Source organism: Corvus hawaiiensis, chromosome 5, assembly GCF_020740725.1.
Source record: "Corvus hawaiiensis isolate bCorHaw1 chromosome 5, bCorHaw1.pri.cur, whole genome shotgun sequence".
NCBI lineage: Eukaryota > Metazoa > Chordata > Aves > Passeriformes > Corvidae > Corvus > Corvus hawaiiensis.
In genome coordinates this window covers 34,405,434-34,428,249 of record NC_063217.1, presented here as the reverse complement: position 1 = coordinate 34,428,249, position 22,816 = coordinate 34,405,434, and the positions used below count along the sequence as shown (strand labels likewise).

At 38.0% G+C, this 22,816-nt stretch overlaps 1 protein-coding gene across 32 annotated transcripts in view; it reads left to right on the top strand.

Moving 5' to 3' along the window:
- The window catches only part of TENM3 (teneurin transmembrane protein 3), a 1,328,112-nt gene that overhangs the window by 1,107,918 nt on the left and 197,378 nt on the right, over positions 1–22,816 (top strand). Inside the window, exon 1 of one of the 32 annotated variants that reach the window (XM_048302956.1) lies at positions 20,194–20,407. The exons of 30 other annotated variants lie outside the window; for them this stretch is intronic. In XM_048302956.1, the coding sequence (XP_048158913.1) occupies positions 20,353–20,407 (55 nt within the window). In that variant the 5' untranslated portion in view covers positions 20,194–20,352. Of the gene's footprint in view, positions 1–20,193; positions 20,408–22,816 lie in introns of those variants that run through there. One more of the 32 variants, XM_048302962.1, reaches the window with a different exon arrangement.

The following is a 22,816-nucleotide window of genomic DNA, read 5'->3' as shown; positions in this document are numbered from 1 at the left end:
CCTAATGGTAAGAAAGACAGTGCACGCATGAAACTTATGAGAACCCTTTCACTGGAGCATGTGGTGCAGTTGAGTATAAGCATAATTTTCCTTTTTAATTTTTTTCAGTTGTCTAGTGCCAATGCAGACCTTGTCAAGCCTGCATTTTTTTGAAGTGTGAAATAGTCAGTGGCAGCTGCCACATACAACAGGTCAGGTGCCAAGAGGCCCCTCTCCATGCAGGTTGGCTCTACAGGCATGAGTGTCTGAAAATCCAGTCTTTCATCTTTCTGAGCATTCTCTCCCTTGCCAAGATTACACCTATGATAGCCCCACTGAGATATTTGTTGCTGTTCTTGATATTGTTAATATTAAATATTAAAATTAGGTATAAAATATTAATATTTTAGTAGTCACACAAGTCTCCACACATCTTTAGAGCATCTTTGTACTAAGCACTTTTCAACCATGTAGAGGCACAGCCCTGTCCTGAAGAGCTTGTAGTATAAAACAAAGGATATATGAAAAATGGGGAAGGCTGACTCAATCACATACCTCTAAAATATATTTTGATTTTACATTATGAGTAAAACACCAAATGTTCATATTTTCTCTTCAGCCAAGTTGTTGGTTGGCTGATTTGGAAGGAGAAACTGCTAGTAGGTATGGATTTGGGTTTGATTGCCCTTCCCATATAACTTAAGCATATTTCTGTAATTTATAAAAGCTTATCATTTCTCTTCTAAATTTAAAAAAATAATAATTTCAGATGCAATACTCAAAAATATTAAAGAGAATGAAATTTATAGGTCATGTTCCTGGCTGTCCGTCTCTTGTGTTTTACCATCTAAAGAGTATCCCAGTGCTACAAATACACCTTTTGTAGCTAAAGTTTACTGACTTTAGTCAAATTGGCAACTGTGCAAATTGATTCCAGATCGAGGATCCAAATTTATTGTAATTGTTTGAAAACAGATGCTGATTCAAATTACTCCATTTAACAGCTAGAATTAAAATGCCACTGTCTGGTGGTAAAGCACTGATTTGGATGACTTTGAGTGTGGAGTAAACTGCTCCAAGGGGAGCCTCTGCTGTGCCATTTGTGGCTGTGCTGCACAGGAGAGGCAGTGGGGCAAAGGCACAAGGAAGAGGCCATTGCAACAGGATGGCCCTGCAACCTGGCTTGTTTTGGTCAGTGGGGCCTTGGGGAGCCCCATCCAAGGGGAGGCTCTGTCTGTCAGGGTAGATAGACAGAAGCTGGGCCATGTTTGCTTGAAGTTGCACTGATCAGGAATAAAATTTGTTTAGATAAGATTATCTGAGGCTAGCCAGTTTTTTATAGTATTGTCTGAGCAGAAGCAGTTCTGGGAAGAGAAATTCTTTATTTGTAATGACTTGTGAAGATTATTATGGTCCCTAATACACAAATCCTCACAATGCACTCTGATGATCAAGGATCTCTGTCATGAAAGAACTGCTAAATTCAGTCATACAAAATATACACCCAGTAGAAATACACACCAACACCAGTAAGTATCATAGACTGGTGGGACATGGGCCTTGGAAGGAAAGCAGAGACTGGCTTTCATTAGGATTTCTCCTACTTCTGAAGGAGTACCTCAATGTACAAAGATGGGGAGAACTTCCTGCGTGGGCATCTGGCAAAGCTGCTGCATAGAGGTGGGTATATGATTCACTTCTGCATTTTAGCTCTAGTTGACTTTGTTATCTAGCCCACATACTCTGGTGTCTGCTTCTGTGCGTGTGTGGCTTTGAAGGTTTTGTGTTTCTGTGTCTCCTTGCTTGGGATTCCTTAAAGAACTTCCCCCACTCCATTAGAAAGTGAGTCAATCTGCTCCATAAAATTAAGAAGAATACAGCTTGTTTCCTTTTGCATTTTTATGACAGTATCAAAAGTTCCTGACCAGTTTCCCTGGCTTGCTGGCAGGTATGTCTGGTTTGTATTGCACTTCAGCTTCTGTTCTTCATCAGAAAGGGACCCAGTCCATCCATGCTTCTGGCATTTCTGTGTGCTCCCTTTAGTGTCACGTGCATTTTCTCCCACTAACCTTAACCTCTCATATCAGTGCTGTAAAAGTTGATAATTTCTTTAAGTGTTTCTGCTTTTTGGGAAACCTAAGTATGCAAAGCAGTATTTTAAGCAATGTGTCTTATTCTAGCTACTACGTATTTTCCACATATTAGTATTTCAGATGTTGTCTGGTTTTGAATGGTTTTAGTTTTTCTAATGTTTGGTTTTTTTAAAATAAAATAGACGTCTCCTTCTAAATATAGCAACTGCACAGAGACATCATTTTTTGCATGAAAATATTGTCAACATTTTGTATTCTGTGCTTGGGGATACTCTCTTACTTCATGAGAACACTATTTAATGTTTAACTGCTTTGTTTATTTGGGGCTTCAAAGCATTACATGTTTTATAATCTAGTTGTTTATGATTACATGAGACTGTGACATTTTTATGATGTTTTACATCGACTTATATACATACCTTATTGCAAAACTTAGTTTTGTGGTCTCGGTTTTTACTGCCCCAGTCCTTCAAATAAATCACTAAGGAAATAAGGTTTAAATAGGACTGCCATGTTTTCAAATTGATGTCTTCTCAAAGCAAAAGAGAGTCATGGCCACTCTGTCCAGTGAAGCAGCATGCTTAGCCACACTAGCTCATCATGGTGTCACTCTTCTTCCACGCTTCTTTGCTTTAGTTTCCATGACTGGCCATCACCACTTTATTCATTCTTAAGAATGTACGTGGTCCAACCTCTCTGTCTCTTTTCATGACTCCTGTTACTGTAGTGTTACAGAATTCCGTGTGTAACACTGTAGTAACAGGAGTGTTTCCATGTATTCTGCTCATCTCCAGGTCAGCTAGTGTTACTGAACTCTGTAGAGTATAGCAGAGCTCACTGGAAGCCCATCACACCATTGTAGCTATTGAGACACGTGTTGATTCACCCCAAAAGTATTTGCATCTCTTGTTGGTACTCCTTTCATTTCCTCCATGGTGGAGTCTTCCTCCAGCCCCTTTCACGCTCCTGTCAGTCGGTGAACTTTGTATTTTTTATTAGCTTGAACAGGGAGCTATAAAACAATTCAAGAGAACTTTTTGCTCTTGACAATCACTCAGTCACTAGTGCCCTAAGGGTTATCTTCTTGGAGCTTTTGTTTCCCTTTTCAGAGTTAATCAGAGACATAAAGACCATTTTGCCTTGAGACCTACAACCACTGAAAAGCAACAAAGGATCAGCACAAATCACTAAACTTTGTATTGCATACAAGACTTGGTCATCTCATTAAGTGTTTATCTATGCTCTCTTTTTTTTCTGCATCTTTCATGTTTCTCTGAAGGGACAGGGTACCTTATCACCACATCCGCCTGTCCTTATGCCTCTTTGTGAAGTACCAGTACGAAGCTCAATCTTTTTTTAGTGAGCCAGACATAGAAAAATGCCTTTTAGTTTATGCATTTTTCAGTTTTGCAGGAAAATCTTATGGCTGTGGGCTCTTAAGTTCTGTTTGTCTAAGTATGGCAAACCTTTGTGGTACCTGAATCCTTTGAGTTTTGTTTCTGGTGTTTCAGTTTGAGATTTTTTTGTTTAACTCTTTGGTTTGATTTAGGGGTTTTGTTGGGAGGATTTTTTGTTGTTAACCTTCTAGTTTGCATCATTAATATGGTTTAAACATGTACATAATGAGGTATTTCCCTTTTGCAGTCTTACTTCTTTTCTGAATAAAGTATTTCAATCTTGAGAAATTGATACCTGGTTTTGTATTGGTCTGTGCATCTACTGCATGCAGGTTCCTGTACTCTTCACATTTTGTTCTTGGTGTTGAGCACCATGGCAGCCTTGACCGTTGCCAGTGAGTGCATTGCTTTTCTGCCATCTGGGTCACTGTGTGTTCTAAAAGTACTAAACTTCAGTGTATCCCAAAGAGTACTTTCTGACCCAAATGGAGAAATGAAAGTACAAGTCTTGGAACTTTCCTGCAAAAAGGAGCTAAATTTGTCTACCAGCAAGATCTATATGAACTGAAGATTTTTTTTTTTTTAACTTGTCCCCATAGGGTGAAATATTTGGATTATGTTTTCTGTATTATTTAGCTTTTAAGGGTCAGTGTAAAGCTCTGCTCTGTTTTTCTGTGTTACTGTGCATTGGAACTTCTGGCTTTTCACAAGCTATTCTTATATGTATTTGTGGACTTTTCTAGTTTTGTTTTAGAAAGCTTATAAAAATTTTTAGAGGATGTGTATGCAGAGCTCAGTATACAACCACAGCATTTTATGATGCCGACTCCAAAACAATGAAGCCTTTTCATGCTTCTGTTTCTTTGATTTTGTTGAGAGGATTGCTGGCTGCTCACTTCTGTACGTTGATGTGAACATTTGTATTTCAATAATATTCTTTCCCAGGTCTGGTATTCATTCCCTGCTACAAGTCTTGCCCAGCATTCCTTTTATCCTGTATGATTGAAAGAGTGTATTTCACTTTGTGGTTTACTCAGTATGGCTGTTGAACCTCTCTGCTAAGCTACAAATACAAAATTTTGATCATATTTTTATCAAACATGTCTGTGTTTCAAGCTACTATTTTGATGCATAGTAACTATTAAGTAATTTGCTGCCCTTAAAATCTCCATAACATTGCTACTAGCATTAACTTTTCATTCTGTTTTCTCAAGTTTGGCCAAAATTTGATTATTTCTGTACTCAGAAGAAGACATTTTCTTGTGTATGACTGATCATTTGACCTCTTTTTTAAAAAATTATTTTCTATTTGAATGTATTTAATTTATTCTGATGACTGATACTCTGCTTTGTGTAAATTCAGTGAGTGGCTTATCTCAGAAATTCACAGTAAAATGCAAGTAGGTGAGATGATTTCTCTGAGTAAGCTAAAATAAGTTGAATAGAGGAATATCCTTGTCAAAGAAACCTGAGAGAAAATTTTTTATCTGAAATTGTGAAAGACAGTTTCAGGTGTCAGCTATTTTGAAGAAAATAAAAAGTTGAGGCCAGAAAATAATGAAAACAAACATCAGCAGTTGTTATCATAAAACCTTGTATGTGATTCTGCTTTTTGCCTTTCCTCTCGTGTGCTGGAATGTCGACACTGGACAATACAAAAACTTTACAGGAGTTTTACCAGAACCTTTACCAATGCTGAAAATTTGTTTCCAGAGTTGTTGTCTAGATCTGCAGTAGTGCTCAAGTCATTAAATTCCCTAATCTGGTGGCAGGTGGGTGAAATTAAATTAACAGGACTTCAAAATATGCTTAAACTTAAGGCTAGGAGTGAATTAGGTCCTGTGTTCTGGGCACAGCAGACTTGAATGGCTCCTTTGAAGGAATCCTACCCTAGAGGGCTCAGCAACTTCATGCTCATTAAAAGTAAGAATCATAACTTGACCTTTGGCAATAGAGTCTGTATGTGTTTGACTGTGTTTGGATGAGGCAAATAAATGCAGTGCTTTAGATGCTGGTGCAATTCATATGGAGTAATGAAAGAAAAACTTGTTTCCTTCTACGTAAAGACATTTTCCCTCCCACTGTTGCTACTACACATTCAAGGGCACCGACGTAGAAAAGAGTGGCATTACCAGAGTCAGCAGGACCTTAGGGACCATTGTTACTTAAACTAGTGCAACAGAAACATGCTCTGAACAAAGTAAGAGGGCAGCAGTCTGGAAACTTCTTGTAGCTGCCCCTTTCTCAGCCGCACAGTCACTAGTGGCAAGTGTCACCGACACGACTTGGTGGCAGCCTTTACAGTGCTGGATGGCTGCAGGCAGCTCTAATTATGTGTCGAAGTCTGCTGATAGCACAGCAGGTAGTGTCCCATAACAGTGCCGCTCAACTTCACAATTTGCTTCCTGCTCAGAGGTGAGAAGGGCTATTGAACAAGAGCTGTAGGATTATTGGAGGTGTTAAGAGGAGCTGCTGCCTAGAGGGATGACTGTTTTATAAAGGTGTTTTCTTTTGAAAGCACATTTTAGCAACCATTTCCGTATTAGCTTCACAAAATATTTGAAGCTGTATCTGCTTTTCAGGTAGAAAATGTCTATAAAGTAATTTCAAGATATTTACCAAACCTTTGTGGGTTTTCCCTATTCTTTCTTTGTCTTCTTTTCATCTTTCAAATTGCATTTTCTGGGAATTAAATAATAATGGGCCTGTTTTGTCAAAACTCCTTAGCCACTGCAGTATTACAGCCCAAAGAGAGTGTGGGAGTCTTCTAGCAGTACATTGAACTTCTGGTCTGATAATTCTCAGGAACGAAAATATTATTTCAGTTGCTAAAATCCCAGCTGCCATATTTTCAGGTAATTACTGAGAAGAAATTATCTTACTATATGGGAAATGGTGACTGAATGTACCCTAATTTTCAAGTGCAAGTAAGTTTAGAGAATGCCTCATATAATATGGATATCTGCTGCTCTTATATAATCCTTAGGTTTGTGTAACAGTCTTTGTGATGTTATTTCATCTCCCTCATCAATTTGTGAGAAAATTTGGGAGCTTTTCTTCTGTTTGAATGTAAAATTGAGTTTTCACAGTTATATCTTAATTTTATTTTCTTCCCCTTTTTTCTGCCTTTTTCTCACTTTTCTATTCTGTTGTATGTATACAGTCATTACAGAAACAGAATTTATGGTATTTTGTAGTGTCTCTACACCATGTTGTGCATAATGCCATGAACAAAGTAACAAAAAGATGGTGGTTTTAGGAAAGAGTCACACTAAAAATTACTGCAGACATTAAATAGTAACATTGTTATGTGCCTCTGATCTTGACAGATACTTGGTCATAATTGTAGCCTGTCTGCAAAGATTTTGTATCTCATATTTAAGAAATAAAACATGGAATAATAGTGCATGTGAAATTCTTTTGTTTGTTTTAACACTGGTAATACTTGTTAACATAAACTTTGGTGCTTACCAGTTTCTAAATATTTTTTAATTCTGATGAAGATTACCCATATATTAATTTTTATATTCTTGCAAAAATGAAAAAATAAAATACATTAGTTCTGATTTTGGCATGGGGCATTACGCAGATCTAGGTTACTTTGCTGACTCGTTTGCAGATGGCTTCTAACTTTAGGTGTCCTGTTTGGTTTTCCATCTTCCCAAAGGCTTAGGCAAGCAGCCCCAACCCTTAGTTTCTCTCCTGTCACTGACAGTGCTCTCCGTAGCATGGCAAGGGCATGCTCTGTCTTACTGTCATTTTAAGGTCCTACAGATTTCGCATTTAGCACTGTCTTAAGTGTCACAGCTTTTACTAGGAGGAAAAGGATTTCCCTTAATAATTTAAAAGGGTCGTGTTTCCTCTCCTGGTGTTGATTTGAATGAACAGGGAATTGTGCTGAACTGTGTCATTGACAGTGAAGGCTGCAGTCAGACAAGCCCTGCTGGCAGTGGCACAGCCACGTAAGAGGTTTCTGCTGCCAGCTGCTTGTCCAAGGCTTCCTCTGTGCATGCCAGCTAAGTGCCCAGGTAGCTGCTCCCTAACCTGGGCTGTCCAAACAGTCCCTCATGGATTTCCGATAACAAAGCCTTTTTAGCCTGTGATTTTGACATTGGGGGTTAGGAAATGAGTGTGTTCTTGTGATGTTTAGGGGTGTTGTCCCCCACCTCTGCCGACTCCCTGGGTATTGAGCAGCTGGAAGCAGTAACCTCTTCACCCCACTCAGATGCATCCAGGGCAATGCATCTGCCAATGGCCTTAGGCAGTTAGAGCTTTCTTACGACTTGAGAGCCTCAAGAGATTTTGGTCAGTCTCATTTGTGGGTAGCAAATGGCCTGGAGATGCAATATATTCAGTAAGAGTAAGATAAAGATAACGCTAAGGTATTCAGTAGCACAATTCAGGAAGCTCTTGCAGTTTTGCTGGTGAAAACTTGGACCTCTGTGAGTTCTCATGCACGTAAGGTAGGGGGTTTTTGCACTGAGGTGCAGAAATTCCCATTGTAAGCATATGCAAGTTTTTATAGCTCTCGCCTGAGTCGCAGTCCTACCTGGTGTATAAGCAGGTGACTTAAGTGATGTAACTGTGTGCCTGAAGTACTTCTTGGCAGGCTATGCTACGGCTCATTTTCCCCTTCTTCATTACAATTTGAAGTGTGTTACATGCTTATCAGGCAACAGAAATAATCTGTGTAACTATTCTGAATAGCACTAAAGAAAAAACAGCTTTAATGTTTCAGGAAGAATACTTCCATTCCAAATCAGGACAAAAAAAAAATCCTCAAAATTTTCATGATTGGCAATAAAAAAAAAAACCCCTCAAAAAACTAGTTTCACTGTAGTTCCTTAGAAACATTTCCCAAAGATAATTTTGAAATTCTTTGTTTAAACTATATGAAATAACTTCTAATGCTGATTAGATTACATTTGGAATTGATATATTTTAAACAAGCAAAAAGGAGCATTTCTGAGATATTTCAAACTGATGACAGGAATGCTTTGGAGTTCACAGCTTTGCAGCACCTCCAGAAAGCTTTGTAAGTGAAGTGATTCCTCCAAAGATAAGGAGCTCTTGAGGATAGCATTCAAGACTTTTAAATCTCTTCTGGAAACAGGGTTTTGATGCAAAACCCAAGACAGGAGTATTGCAATGCCATTCTTTTAATACAGGGGCATTTCAAAATACATACTGCCTAAAGCTGCAGATTTACAAAACACTGTTTCAGAATATGTGATGTTGAGTTGATTGGCACAGAAATGGATCTGTACTCAGAAAACAAAAAGGCATATTTACTGTTGTTGCATAACTGAAACTTGATAATTGGGTTTTTCCCTTCACTTTGCTCCCCCATTTTTTTTTTTACTGTGATTTATAAGTGCTCTAAGTACAGTAATATAAAATTATAGTAAATACAGCTAAAGTAAAATGTCTGTTCTTAAAGCAGGCAACATAGTTTTAGCATCACTTCTCTCATCTTTATTTTGAGCTGTAACAAAGCAAAAAGCAGTCCCTTCTTACCTGGCTGTTGCAGATTACCTTTAACAAGGTGGTTTTACGTGAGAGGTGCACACTTGCTTCTTACCTTCAGAAACTAGGACTGAATGCTGAGGTGAAAAGGAGGATTCTTATCCATTCATTTCATATATTTGTCAGAGTGTCTCCCTTTGTAATGCTTAGATGAGTGTTTAGAGAGGTCACACTACACTGAGTTTCAAAGGTTGAAACAAAATTTATGTTGGTGTGTGTTTACATCCATGTAGAGAATCATTTTTGATGTTTTGGGGGAGAATTACAAGTAGGAGCATAACACTGTATGATTTCTTTTTGTGTACCAGAATGCACATGTTTTTAAAAAACCAGCTTTTTTCATACATTTCTATATAACACATCAGAATATTTATCTGAATTCTGTTTTACTGAAAGAAGAAGAGGAAAAGGGAAAAGAGAAAAAGGCATTTCTGCTAAAGCTGCTCTCTGAAGGGAGGGTATTGCTGCAATTTCGTATTTAAGCATTAAGCAGTGCCCATCAGTGTTTGTTTAGTTCTACTGAGCCTACAGTAACAGTCACCTTATTTTAGCCAGTATTGGCATTGTCTGACAAGCTTATGGTATGGCAGCAGGCCACTAGCTTCTTGTGGCTTCAGGGAACAGTCCTAGTGTAGCAGCATCCACCAGGATTGCCGTGCACCTGAGCTGCAGGAGCCAGTGTCAGACTGAGCTGTGGCTGAAACTTTTTTTCCCCCACTTGCAGAATATTGGTCAATATTAAAAATAATGATTTACAGGTAAGTAAAGTATATTATTTTTTTCTAAAGTTATAGGCTTCATGCTTTATTTTAATACCCAGGTTTTTTTGTTGACGATGTAAAAGAGGAGTTTGTTCTTCAGTTTAACAAGACACATCTGTGTCTTTTCCCTTTAAGGCTGTAGGCAGAGCTGATCAAGCTAACCTGAACCTTTGTTTTCAGTTTTAACAACTTGGCCACACCCATCTTCACATTTGTGTTGTTGGAGTTGGTGTGGTAACTACATGGTATTAAAAAGGTGAAAAGGAAGCAGGTCTATCTAGACCTGTGTCTCTGCTTTTCTAATTGAACAGAGCCCCTGTCTATATGCCTTATTGCTTCTGGGATTTTAATAACAACGAAATAGTTCGGTTTAACAGCATTTTTCTCATGCATACAATTTCTGTGAATTAAAATTATTCTTCAATCTTTAGGCTGTACTTATTCACCAGAGAAAGTAAAGCAAGCAGTGAACTTCACAGCAAAGCCGATTCTGTCAGAATGAAGGGTTACAGACCAAGGGAACAGATTTAAATCCTCAATAATTACCACTGCTTTCAAAATAAAAAAATCCTTTAAATTCACTATACCTACTCACAAGAGCGGTGTTCAGAAATTTTCCCTGGTGCTGCAAATGGTTTGCTAGTCCTTGCAAATCCAGATCTTCAGCAAATGGCTTGAGGAAGTAAGTGGAGAATTCATAGTGCTGAGCTTTAAAACAGGCAGGGATGGTGGGTTTGGGGAAGGGAGGGACAGGAGGATTTTTCTTTTGAGTTGAAATTTTCATTTTATTTTATTTTTTCAAAATACACTGACAAAGAGAAAGAAAAGAAATACAGACAGTACATTTGCAAATGGCTACAGCCTTGTGTAACCCACTGAATTAAATGGAGTTCCCTACAGGTGCAGAGATCTGGCCACATGGAAAAAGAGGTGGGATTGACTCATAGTTAAAAGATTTAGAACAATATTTTTTTTTCCTTTTACATTTTTGTTCACTGTATTTTTTTCATTTTCTTTGTGCTCACACCCACATCTCCCAGGATTCCTTTTTCCTCTTTCTAAAGTAGCATGCACTGTTACCCAGTCTTGTGAACAAAGCTACATTTACCTTGTTAGAAGGAGATAATCTTTGTGAGCACAAACCATATCTTTGAGCCTGTAAGCAAAGGTGAAGCAGGTAGGCTCACATATGAAAACAGAAATTACACTAATGATTTCTGAGAGCAATATAGTTTTCCTCTGATTATCCAGTATTTTGTATTCTGATTGTTTTGTTAAGAAATTTTATTAGAAGTTGAACAGCTGACTGGAATATGGGATGTACTTATATATATAAAACAGGATCTCAGATCTGTCTGCAGAACAGAGGAAGAATTGTTCTGCTTATGACTGAGGCAGTATTGCTTTTGAGGTTCTTTATTTCCATTCTTTTTTCTAGATTTATGCCTGGCTTTTATAGTTTGGAAAGCTATTTTTTCTTTCCAGCTGCATTTTTTAAAAGAATAATTTGTTAAAGTCTTGAAGAACTTGTGTTTTAGACATTTACAGTCCATTCAACAGAAACCAACATAAAATATTTTCTGACTACACTCTACCTAAGATGGTAAATCCAAACTAATGAGACCTTGAAAGTAAACTGCTCTGTTCTGGCTTGCTGGACTAAAGGAGATGAATGAGCAGAACCAGGCAGGCTTTGTAGCCTGCTGAAGAAGAAGAAAGTAATCCACTTTTTTCAAGCCTTATCGTCTTGTCTGGTTGTATGGTAAACCAGGCTTGCTGAAGGGCTCGTGCTTCCTTTGCTTTCTCAAGTGGATATGTATCTGGCAAATAAATGTGTGGCTTAAAAGAACTAATGCTCCATTGATGATATTAATGAAGCAAAAAAAAAAAAAATTGATAGCTAATCTTATCAAATATACCAACTTCCAGAAGCATAATTAAAATTTAGAAATTAGCTGCAAGCATAGTGCTTAAGTACTATACTGTTTCAGTTTGGTTTCTTTTGGTATTTTAATGGATATCTGTTTCTCCCTCAACATTTTGCCAATTTGACAGTATGATCAAGTAGTGTAGGAATATGCAGGGCCAGACTCAGATTTTTTTCTGAGCATAGTCCTAGTATAATAGTTTGTAAACTATAAATAGTACAGTAAACTGTAAATAAGTTTGTATACTATACTAGTCTTTTCTTCCCAGCACATCACAGACATGTTTTTTTCGAACAAGAGGTTTGTGTTTCAAATTTGTATTTTAATTTAAATGCAGTAAGATGGAATGTCTTGGAGAGAGCAGAAACATTTTATCTTTCTCTGATTGTGAAGGGGGAAAAGGAAAGCTTATTATTTAGTCAGATGTATTTTTAGCAGGCTTCCGTAATTGGCATGAGACCCTCAATCTAAGTACTTGTTTTATAATGGAGATGAGCTGATCCTTTCATGTTCACTGGTTAGCTGGAACACAATTTCAGTTCACACAAAGCTTTGATACCCTCTCCTTTAGGGGCTAGTGCCTTAAACAAGGTCTAAGTCTCTAATATTATCAATTCTTTTAAGAAATTACATGCTTATTTATTGTAATAATTGCACTATACTACATAATTCCACTATTCTGGCTTGAATTTTAAAATTAATTTTATTTCTCTGTTTTAGTGTAGAATCATTAATTCAGATAGTTTAACTTATAAATCTTGATACATGTCCACCTTGCTGCTGCTTCTCCACACATTGCTGCTTTGAGTAGATCCAATTAATCCACTAAGAATTTGGTGTAGAGGTACCCAAGCTACTGCCCAAATCCAAAGTAATTCATCCGTATGAGCCCACTCCAGTGCCTTAGCAGCCTGTGCTCAGTACTGCAGTGAGGTAGCTAAACTGATTCCAAGATGCAAAGCACTGCTTGCACATTTGGCATTGTGACAAATTGTAGAAATACACTGGCTCCCTCAAACAGCCTTTTTTTTTTTTTTTTTTTTTTTTTACTGTTGGTGCCACAGCCCTGTGTAACGTAGAAATGATCAAAGAGAGTTCAGACAACTGTTGCCTATTGAGAACATTCAACTCCATTTTAATATTTAATTCAAGAGCATGTAAATATGAAAAGCTTCACAGTTGTGGTCCAAAATAACTGGTTTTTATTGAGAATCTGGGCTGTACTCTGCCAAAATAAACTTAATATGTATTTATATTCTAAAAGATTAATCTTGTAAACGAGAAGTTCCACGGGAGAGTGTCATTTTTTGATGCCTGGGTGAAACAAGTGAAGCCCATAGCTGTGTATTCATTGTGCATTCCTAGTAAGAAGCTCCATATTCACTGTCAGACTTAATTAATATGGTTTGAGAAGTGTCTTACAGGTTAGTTTTGAATCAGTGTTCACCCGTCAGCTACTACAGTTCTCTCCTGCTTGCTTCTCAACCTTTTAATCAAAACCAGCTCAGGCAGAGTAATCAGATACTATTGTGAGTGGTAGTGACTCAGGAAACCCTCCCAAACTTTAAGCCTTCTCAGCTGCTTCAGCAAAGAGAAAGTGAAACATCTGCACCTCCCTTGGGTCTCTCTGGGACCTTGGAGAAAGAGGCTATTGGCCTTCAAAACAACAATGAATAAAACATAAGCACTGGGAGTTACTAGTGCATAGGGCTTTCTGGTTTTGTGGGGGTTTTTTGCTTGTTTGGGGTGGGTTTTTTTGGAATAAAATGTCACCAAATTTCACTGCAGTTCTCTATGCAGAGTGGCACCTTGTTTCTTGCTGAACTGCCCCTATTGCTTTGAGCCACTGCTTCTACCTAGGTATGTGGTTGATAGCTGGACAGTTGTGTGTCCAACTTTAGCAAATACTGTCAGTAGCATTTTTCCAGGCTTTATGTTTCTTAATGTCCTCCACAAGGCTTTTTTTCTCAGCTTCTCTGCCCAGTGGGAGACTGACCAAAATAACTGTTCTGAACTAGATGATGTTTGCTGCCTTTTCTGATAGCTAAGAATTCTTAAGTGGCAAATCTCCCTCTTTGCTTTGAGATTTGATATTGTAGTCGTCTCATTTTGGTTTTTTTTAATTTAGGTTTTCAATTAGAGGAAAAAAGTTATAGTACAGATCATAGGATAAAAATACTTTTAGCCAGATTTGTGGGCTTTAATCTAAAGTAATGCAGCAGAAATAATAAAAGATTAAATAGGCGTAAACTTTAATGTCAGATTTAGTAGTCATTAAGATCTTTCAGGTATTCTGTAATCATTTATTCAGTTCTTGGTTCGTTAAAAAAAATGTAGTTGTTTAATTTGCAATTGCAATGGAACTTAAGCATTATTTTGTTAGTTGCAAAACTTCTATGTCCTGTGTGTCAGAAGTGCCATTAAGCATTTTCAAATACAACCTTTTTTACAAAGCACAGTCATTCTTGTATTTAAAAGTTCTTTTTCACAAATAAAAAGCGCTACTAAAACACCTGCATCAAAAACACAGTACAAGCTATGGATTTCTGTCTGCCTGAGAGCAGACTCCCACTTTCCCTCACTCCCGCAAACCCTGGCATGACACAGTGATATGTCAATTATAATTTTTTTTTTCTGAAGATTTTGCAAATGACCTTTTTGTGAAAATATCAAGGTGAACTTACTGAGGAGTGATGTAACTATTCATATTACTCTAGTTTTGATTAATGTCTTGACAAAACATCTTTACCAGGAGTTCCTCTGGGTTTCTCTTGTGTTGTATTCTCTAGCTGTTGAAGGGTAAGTAAGTTAACTGAATATTCAACGTAATCAGCTGGGTGTTCTATTCAGGTAATCATTCGATCAGTACAGTTACATAGGTATTTTGGAAGATGTTGTCTTTGCCATGAGAGAATGTACAGTAAAGAAATGATCATACAATGGTTTTTTGAGCTGATGCACAGAAGGAGTTTTTATCAGGTACAGACATTTCCTAGTACTTCGTTTAGAAATCCAGGGTACATCTTGAGTGCTCTGATCTGAAATATGAGACCTGAATTCAGAGCTAAAATAGCTGGGCTTTCAAGGCTTAAATAACTAATTCAGTTTTAGTGCCGTGATTTAATAGGTTTTCATAATGTATTGATCTGAACATTAAGTTGTACCCACACACACACAAATCCTTTTCTTCCAAGTTTAAAGTAAATTTTAATGAGGAAGAGCTAGGAAAGGGGCAGCAGAGTTGTGTAGATTCTAACACTTTGCGTTTAAAAGCAACTTCTCAGGTAATCCACAGAAGGTAGAACATGCCCATACATTTGGTACTAAAAAAGCCCAGTGTGTTTTCAGGGTCTGATGCAGCCACAGTGTCTTGGAGATGGATATAGTCACACAACTGCCAAAAAACCCCAACTTTGAGTGAAACATTGTTTGTGTTTGATTTCAGTATGTCTCTTGGAATTTTTGTAAACTTTAGGAATCCTATTTTTTGAGTGCCATAATTTCAAATTTCTGTATGCTTTTCAGTTTGTTCTTCAAAGGAACATATACATGGTATGATCCATGTATATACATATATGAGTATTCTTATTGATTTATGTGGTTACAAATATAAAACATTCATACCTTAATAGAAACCAAAAACAGTCTTTATTGAGTTAAGTTGTGAATGTGGACACCAGGCTGCAGAAATGATTGATGGTTTTCTTACCACATGTAATAGCCTAACAGGGTTTTGCAAAACCTTTGTTCACACACTTAAAAATTCCCAGAGCATTTCCTTCAAGTAAAGAGCAGATAGTATAATCTTAAACTGCTGCTTCAGAGACATTGTCCTAAATGTTGCTTCAAAAAATAGGTATGGGACTTAAGGACTTTTTAAAAAATTTTATTTTTATAAATAAGCACTGTAGATTACAGTTGTATATAGACTGATACATGTTGTGTTCATTTTTGTTGCGGCTTTTTTAACAAACTTTCCAACACAGACATTGGAAGTAAGGTTAATTATAAAATACAATTCTATTATATTTATTTGTTCCTGTCTGGCCATTACCTGCAAGTATATTGAGAAGCAGTCAGTCAGATTTCACCATTTATTTTTATAACCTCCTAAGCCTGCACTGCTGCCTTTTCCTGTTAAGGTCCCTGCTAGTTGCCACTATTGCTTCCTTGCCCTCTAGTTCATTGGAGTGAACTCTGCACCTCAGCCATGATATTGCGCATCCCCTCTGATGTGCCCCCTTTAGCTGCGTTGTAGTGTTGTTCAGGACGGAAACCCTCAGAACACAAATCCCATGGCCACTGGGTTCTTGGCAGCGGCTGCTCCACCCAGCAGATCTGCTGCTTTTGGCAAGCTTTGCTTTACAGTGTGTCATGTAGCCATGGCCTCTGAGCCCTGTGTCCCTGGTGGGGGACCTGCTTTCCTACTACACCAAGGTGCTTCTCTGCTCCTCCACACATTTGTGATCCTGGGAAGAAGAGTTTGAGAGGGGACAGTTTAAACTGGGTACCAGTAATTGATGTCCTTTGTTGGAGAGGTGTATTCATGTTGTATGCTGTGATCACTGTAATTGAGGAATATACTGCTATTTTGTCGTGGATAGCACCCTCCTGGTATTTCTTCCCTACCCCTCCTTTTTCTCTGGCTTGCTTATCCTCAGGAGTGGAATCATTCATGGTCAATGTACTTACTCCTGTATCACCCCAGTAATTTACTACAACTTGTCTGTTCCTTGTTCCCCTTTGATTGGCCTCTCCATGTAGTCATATAGCACATAACACAAAGATGGATTGTATGGCATTCTCTGCTGGGGAAAATCAACACATAGAGCAGGCTCACTGCCAAGATGCTCATAATTAAACTGTTGCTATGGACAGGATTACATCAATGTTTCTATCAATCTTTTGCTACTTGGATTTTTTTTTTTTTTTAGGGTTTTTATCTTCCTTTTACTTAGTTTTCAGTTGAAGTGTTGCAGCAGATAAAGGGAGATATAAATAAAAATAATTATTGAAGACATGGGGAAAGAAAAAACCAATTATATAATTCAGAGTTTGTGTTTGAAGCCAATATCTTTGTGAGGTATTTGCAGTATTTATGCTATTAGAAACGGCCAGATGCAGCCACTTCCATTCAGTGGTCATCATACTGTTGTGACCTAAGAGTCATGCAAAACTGCCATGACGTCACAACAGTCTGTAGGGCCAGAGTGTTACAAGTTTACCTTAAAATGTTGCAAATTCACTAAAACAGCAGCTGTAATAGAAAAACAGCAGCAAAGCAGTTAAACCTTGCATTTTTCTTCTGTCCCCCATTCCTTCTGATTCATGTGCAGTAAGTTGTGAGATGGACTAATGACAGAATAGCGTGAAGTACACTGATGGATGGGAACAGAGCTTGCTTGCTTGTGCTTCATCTGCTACTGTATCATTGCTGCTGTTATCCCCTATGACAATGATCTTCAGCAATAATTCCCTTTGGTAGCACTCAAAGTGTTTGGTGTTACAGCTAACTAGTGTGCAGTGCATTAAATGTGGAGAGGTGCAGGATTGCAGCCAAAATAAGGTAGTCTGAGTGGTAACAAACGATATTGAGTGCAGCTGAGATCACTGTAAAGAGATAAACAGTGTGGTGTGACAAAATTGTCTCCCAGTTGACAAAATGATCTATATTTTATAGATTGCCTTAAAAATTGAAGGATGGAGTCAATTATAGCCAATTATGATGCTACATTTACTGGAGTAGTTTTTATATCCTTTGGGGAGAAATAAGGAAACGTTCAAGTCGGTCAGAAAAAGCTTTTGCATTTGCTTCCCTGTTTTATCTGAGCAGAGTTTTTTCCCATTTCTTCAGGTGAAAACTGTATGAAAGCTGGGACTAAATTATCTTTAGGAAAAAGGTTTCTTTTTTTTTTTTTTTTTAGTTATTTTCATTTCTTCATGTTGCACAAAAAATTATTATAGATAATATGGCAAATAGAACAAGAAAGTCAAACATCAGCTCCCCCCAGTTATGTTTGGGTTTACTCTAAATGAATTGTAAAGGCAGCCTGGTCATGGCAAAGCCTGCTTAGTGCATGGTGACATGTTGAATTTGACTTGTTTCTTTCCCAAAAAGGAGCTTTAATGTCATTGAAGAGATACCAAGTAAATACTGCATATTTTTGTCTTCAGTCTGTTAAAGTGAAAATAAAGGAGTGAGACCGTGAAATGGTTTGCTGTGACCCACAGTTACTTTTTAGTGAATAGATGTAAAATGGGATACAAAAGCAGTGTATTGAAGATGGACAGACAGACATGCACGTCCTTAAGAGATCTGAGAGATCGCCTGAGTGGCTGAGAGGCAAGCATTTATTTAATGGCATTTATTCTGTCATTTAGATTATCTCCCACCACTGTTTGGATTCCCAAGAAGCGTATCGGGGAGCTGTGCAACCCATCTATCCTGTGCTGTAGTACTGACTGTGAGGAGTAGTTTCCCTTCCCTAGCGAAGCATGTTCATGGTAATTAGTAGAAGATTCGGGTATATAGGTAAAGGTGTACTGAGAGATGAAAGCCAGCAATAAGCAAGTGTTTGAGTAATGTTTCAAAGTATTACCCTCCTCCTGTGTTGAGGATTTCATTCACCCGCCAACTTCAGAGGGTGACCTAGGACATGTGCCAATGACAAAAGCTACTTGTAACAATTCAGATCATGCTTTCTGCTTTATGAAATGGGATTGTAAAAATCCTCTCAAAAATGACATCTGAAATAGCATTAAAATACAATTTCCCTTTGATAAGGTTTTAAGGCACTCATATGAAAAGTGACACTACTTTGAGTAGCTCTATGTCAGCGTTATGCAATGTGTTGCACATAAGTGACATTATCCATTAGGGGTGTGAGGGTCACTTATTTTTCTCATGAAATCATTAAATACCTTTATTGATTTCTGTTCAATCAGCTGCATTCTGCTCAAATACAGCCATCTCTAGACATGCTAATAGAGCTGTTCCTAATAACGTTTATAAGCCATAGTTTTAATGACAGACATTGCACTCAAAATAAATTATCATGCCTAAGTAAAACACAAAGGAGATTAGGGAAGCAATAATATTGTGCTGTTTGCAAATTACCTGAGCCTACTTTATTGCAAAAAAAATGATTTTGTGACACAGATATTCTAAAATCATTAATTAACCATTGTCAGTACATTCTTTGCTTTTTCTAATTGTACAAAATTATTTTTTATATGTTTGGACTGCTTCTGTTGCATGATGATAAAGCATTTTTTAAAAATCATATTCAACCCCAGAAACCTTGTCATAGTAAATATAAAATTTGTAGTACTAGTTTTTATGCTGAAGGCTGTTTAACTTGGATCATAATAAATGCTGTACTCCAGGATGGCATGTACTTACTGTATTACTAGATTATTTTGTCATGTGAAGCAATGTGAGAGTATGAAAAGCTAGTAGATCAAATACAAGTAAGAGTACCTTTTTTCATTTTTTTCATGATGGCACTGATCTCTGAGGGAGGAAGTACGTAAGACTCAATTAAATTTAACAGGTGCGTTTTAGTGCTGTATGAATGGATGCATACTAGACAAAGGAAAAAAGAGAGTAATTTTCTGTCTTCTCTACTTGGATTCCATCCTAATGACTTTATCTTGACAGCTTAAGCTTGTTTCCTTTCCTTGCAGAAAACTTCCCCCGTATTTTCTATATGATGAAAGACTTGTGATAGTACTGTTAATTTTTGCAGTTATCTGATACTGTAGTTGTTGCTTTTTACCACACCTCTTCTACCTTTTTTTCCTTTGGGTGCAAACAGTTCCTCAGAGTAAATTGCCAGCTTTACCCTGAGCATAGCAAAAGCAGGCTGGTACGTTTGTCTCTGCAGCTAAAACGTGAAGTTTTTGCTTCCAAGCAGTGAATCACATCCTGCTGCGGAATTACTGTTTGGATTTTTGAGTTTCTTCACTAGGAGCCTTAAGGGACTCTGACAGGTCTTGTCGAATAGTGTTGGTCATCCTTGTCTCAGACACTAAATGGTGCCAAGTACTGGCAAGTTTATTGCATTGTGTCTGGAGAAGCTGTTGTTCACTCAGCGTTTTCTTCATAGGATGCCTGCTTGATTTCATTGAAGGAAACCTGAGCAAGGCTGTGTTATTAATGAATTATGACAAGCCTTTTGCCTGTCAGGCAGAGAGGTTCCTGCTATCTCCTTTTAAGACAAAAACATAATGGAAGATGCTCAGCTGGGCAAGCTCTCTGATGATACTCCTTAAGTGCTCATCCCAGGCTGATGCGAATACGCAGAGAGCCGTAAAGCTGCAAGTGGCAGCGTTTAATACCATCTCCCTCATAATGCCTGAATAATTTTCCGGAGAGCGATCGTCACAGCTGCTGTGAACGTGGTTGTTTATTTTTCACCTTGTCCTGGCGGATTGCTGACCGAGCTAATCTGCTGCACGCGCGGGGCTGGCGGCGGGGGTGACACGGCGACGTTTCCTTGCTCACAGCGCCAGCGCTCTCCCGAGCGTGGCAGGATCGGCAGCCGGAGCCCGAGACAGGCTCCCGGAGCCCAGCACAGTTCCGTGGGCTGGCTCCCGAGGCCGCTCTGCGAGGGGAGCTGAGCAATGCTGGCGAAGGATGGGAAGGAGGCAGTGAGGGAGCCGGCTCATGTTTTTCTTAATGGATGTTTGTGAGCAGGAAGGAGATGGCGCGGGCTGTCGGGGTGAGTTATGGAGCGCGTTCTGCGATCTCCCTCCGGTCGGGCGGCTCATTATGTTAAACAGTGCAGCTTTTAAAGCGCCGTAGCTCTCCTTTATGTGCCTTGGCCTTCATTTGCTGAAATGCTTCAAGTTCACAGTGCTCAACTAATTTTGGAAGCGGGATGTAATTACAAAGGTTTCTTATGCTTACCAACAGCTTTTTTGAACCAGTGTAATTATCATTACTTGTGGATACTGTAAATTGAATATCCCCTCCCTAATTACATTAAACTCAAGGGTTGGCTGCTTAAGCAGCCAAATAAGAAAAGTTCACCTGTTACTATAAATAGCAAAATTGTTCTTTTAGTTCTGCTGACCTTTAAAGCAAAGTGCTTTTCACAATGTTGTCAGGTGTACATTATAAAGATAGCTTGTAATTAGACCTGTAATGAGGAAATCTGTTAGAATGGCTTTCTGAAAACTTAATTTATTCTGTGTTTTCTAACTGCATGACAGAATTAAAGTTTCAGGGTGCTTTAGGACTTTTAAAGGGCTGGCTGCTGTTTTGCAGCTCACCTGTTCTGATGGTGATTTGTAGCTGCCCAGTGCTACTGCCACTGCTCACAGGCAACAGCTGTAGCTGCAGCAACTTAGCCTTGCCCTTTGAAAACAACATGGGGTCAACAGAATGATTTATCTAGTGATCCAAGGATTTCTGTGATTAATTAACGTCTCTTCTCTCACTTCAAGAGACAGATAATAACTTAATTTGTAGTGGGCAGTGGAATAGAGAGAGAAAAAAGTGTTGGTTGCCAGATTCTGGTTTTCTTCAGTTAACTAAAGTATAACTGTAGTCTTACTGAAATGTTGTCTCATCTGCTAGATGGACACAGAGCTTGAGTTAGTGAGTTCATGTGCCTGCCTTGTGTTCAGTTGACATCCTGTCACAGCTTCACCAATTCTGTGTCTTGTCTTAAGAATACTGAGGGCATTTCTGTAACAAGTTTGATTGACTCTCATTTACTTTTAGTGACTGAAATTTTTACTGCATTGCTACCAGCTAATATTTATTGCTTTCTTCATTCTACTTTAATTAAAATCATACTTTTTATTCCTTTAGAAGATTTTTTGTTAGCTGACATAACTTATATTTCCAGAGCGCATCCTGCTGAGTGTCCTTCATGGTGTGTCTTTAAAACATGCTTGGACAGCATAAATTGAAAAGTGTCTTTGAAAAAGAAACTTCAATTGCTTCAACAGTAGAAAATTACAGCTGTAGGAAAAGAATAAAAAAAATCTTTATTTCATAGTGTAACGCTGTAGCATTTGAATGGAAATAATTACTAAGGGATTTTTAATGAAATGTAGGGCTAAAACAAAGGCAAAAAATAATTTGCAGCTTAGTCTGTTTTAAATGTGTTATTAGTTCATCTGCAGCAACTCTAAGCTAACAGTTTAAACTAATTAAATACCCTGCATAGTTGTATTTCTTGTTGAAAAATACTCATGTTCATATTTGATACATTTATGAGTTTAAAATTAAGGAATAACTAACTCTCACAATTCTGGTTTTTCTTCCAATGTATTCTCTCTCTTTCTGTATTTATTCTATTACATGATAGGCAAAGCTACTGTAAAGGTTGATTATAAATTGTGGTGATAGTATAATTTCTCTTACACGCAAGAGTGGGAATATGTGAAGTACACAGACAGTATTTTATGCAAGTAAATAGAGGGTACACTACAGGTAGCCACTACTGATAGACAGAATTTGTGTCTGATGTGTAGCAATCCAAATGAAAACCAGAACATTCTCATGGCTTGTGAAATTAGACAAAGATACAAGTAATATCAGTCTATTAGCATACAGGCAAACCCTTTCTCATAAAAGCAAGAAATAGATGTTGTAGTAGACCTGTGTAGAGATTAGCTAGAAATTTGAAGGCCTAGACTTAATTTAGTTGTTCCCTGTTACAGAACCTCAGTAGGTAAAAGTGTTTTTCTGCTGTCAAGCGCCAAAAGACTGGTTCCAGCAGCATCTTGAGCAGGCTATCTGATAGGGTAGAAAATGAGGAAAAGAGAGCAGAGGGTAACACAAGACTTTGAAGATTTTTGCTTTAAATTGTTTTTACTTACCCATTTGTGGGCACTTGTACTTACCCTTAAGGCTTAAAACCTTGTCGCTTCAAGACGACATGGGAAAATGATTTTTAGCTGGCTGTATACTGCTGTATTAAAGGCAAATCTTCAAACTTGGCCTTTCCCAGGGATTTCAAGTACTGGGTAAAGCTTGCAATAGCTAAGCTTTTGATGTATAGTAATGCCTTATAATAGAGCTCATTGGTTGTATGTGTGTAATTCATCAGCGTCTGTTTTTGAATGGTTTATCAGCAAGTATGTAGAAGACACTGTCTCCTTGAATTTTGGATACA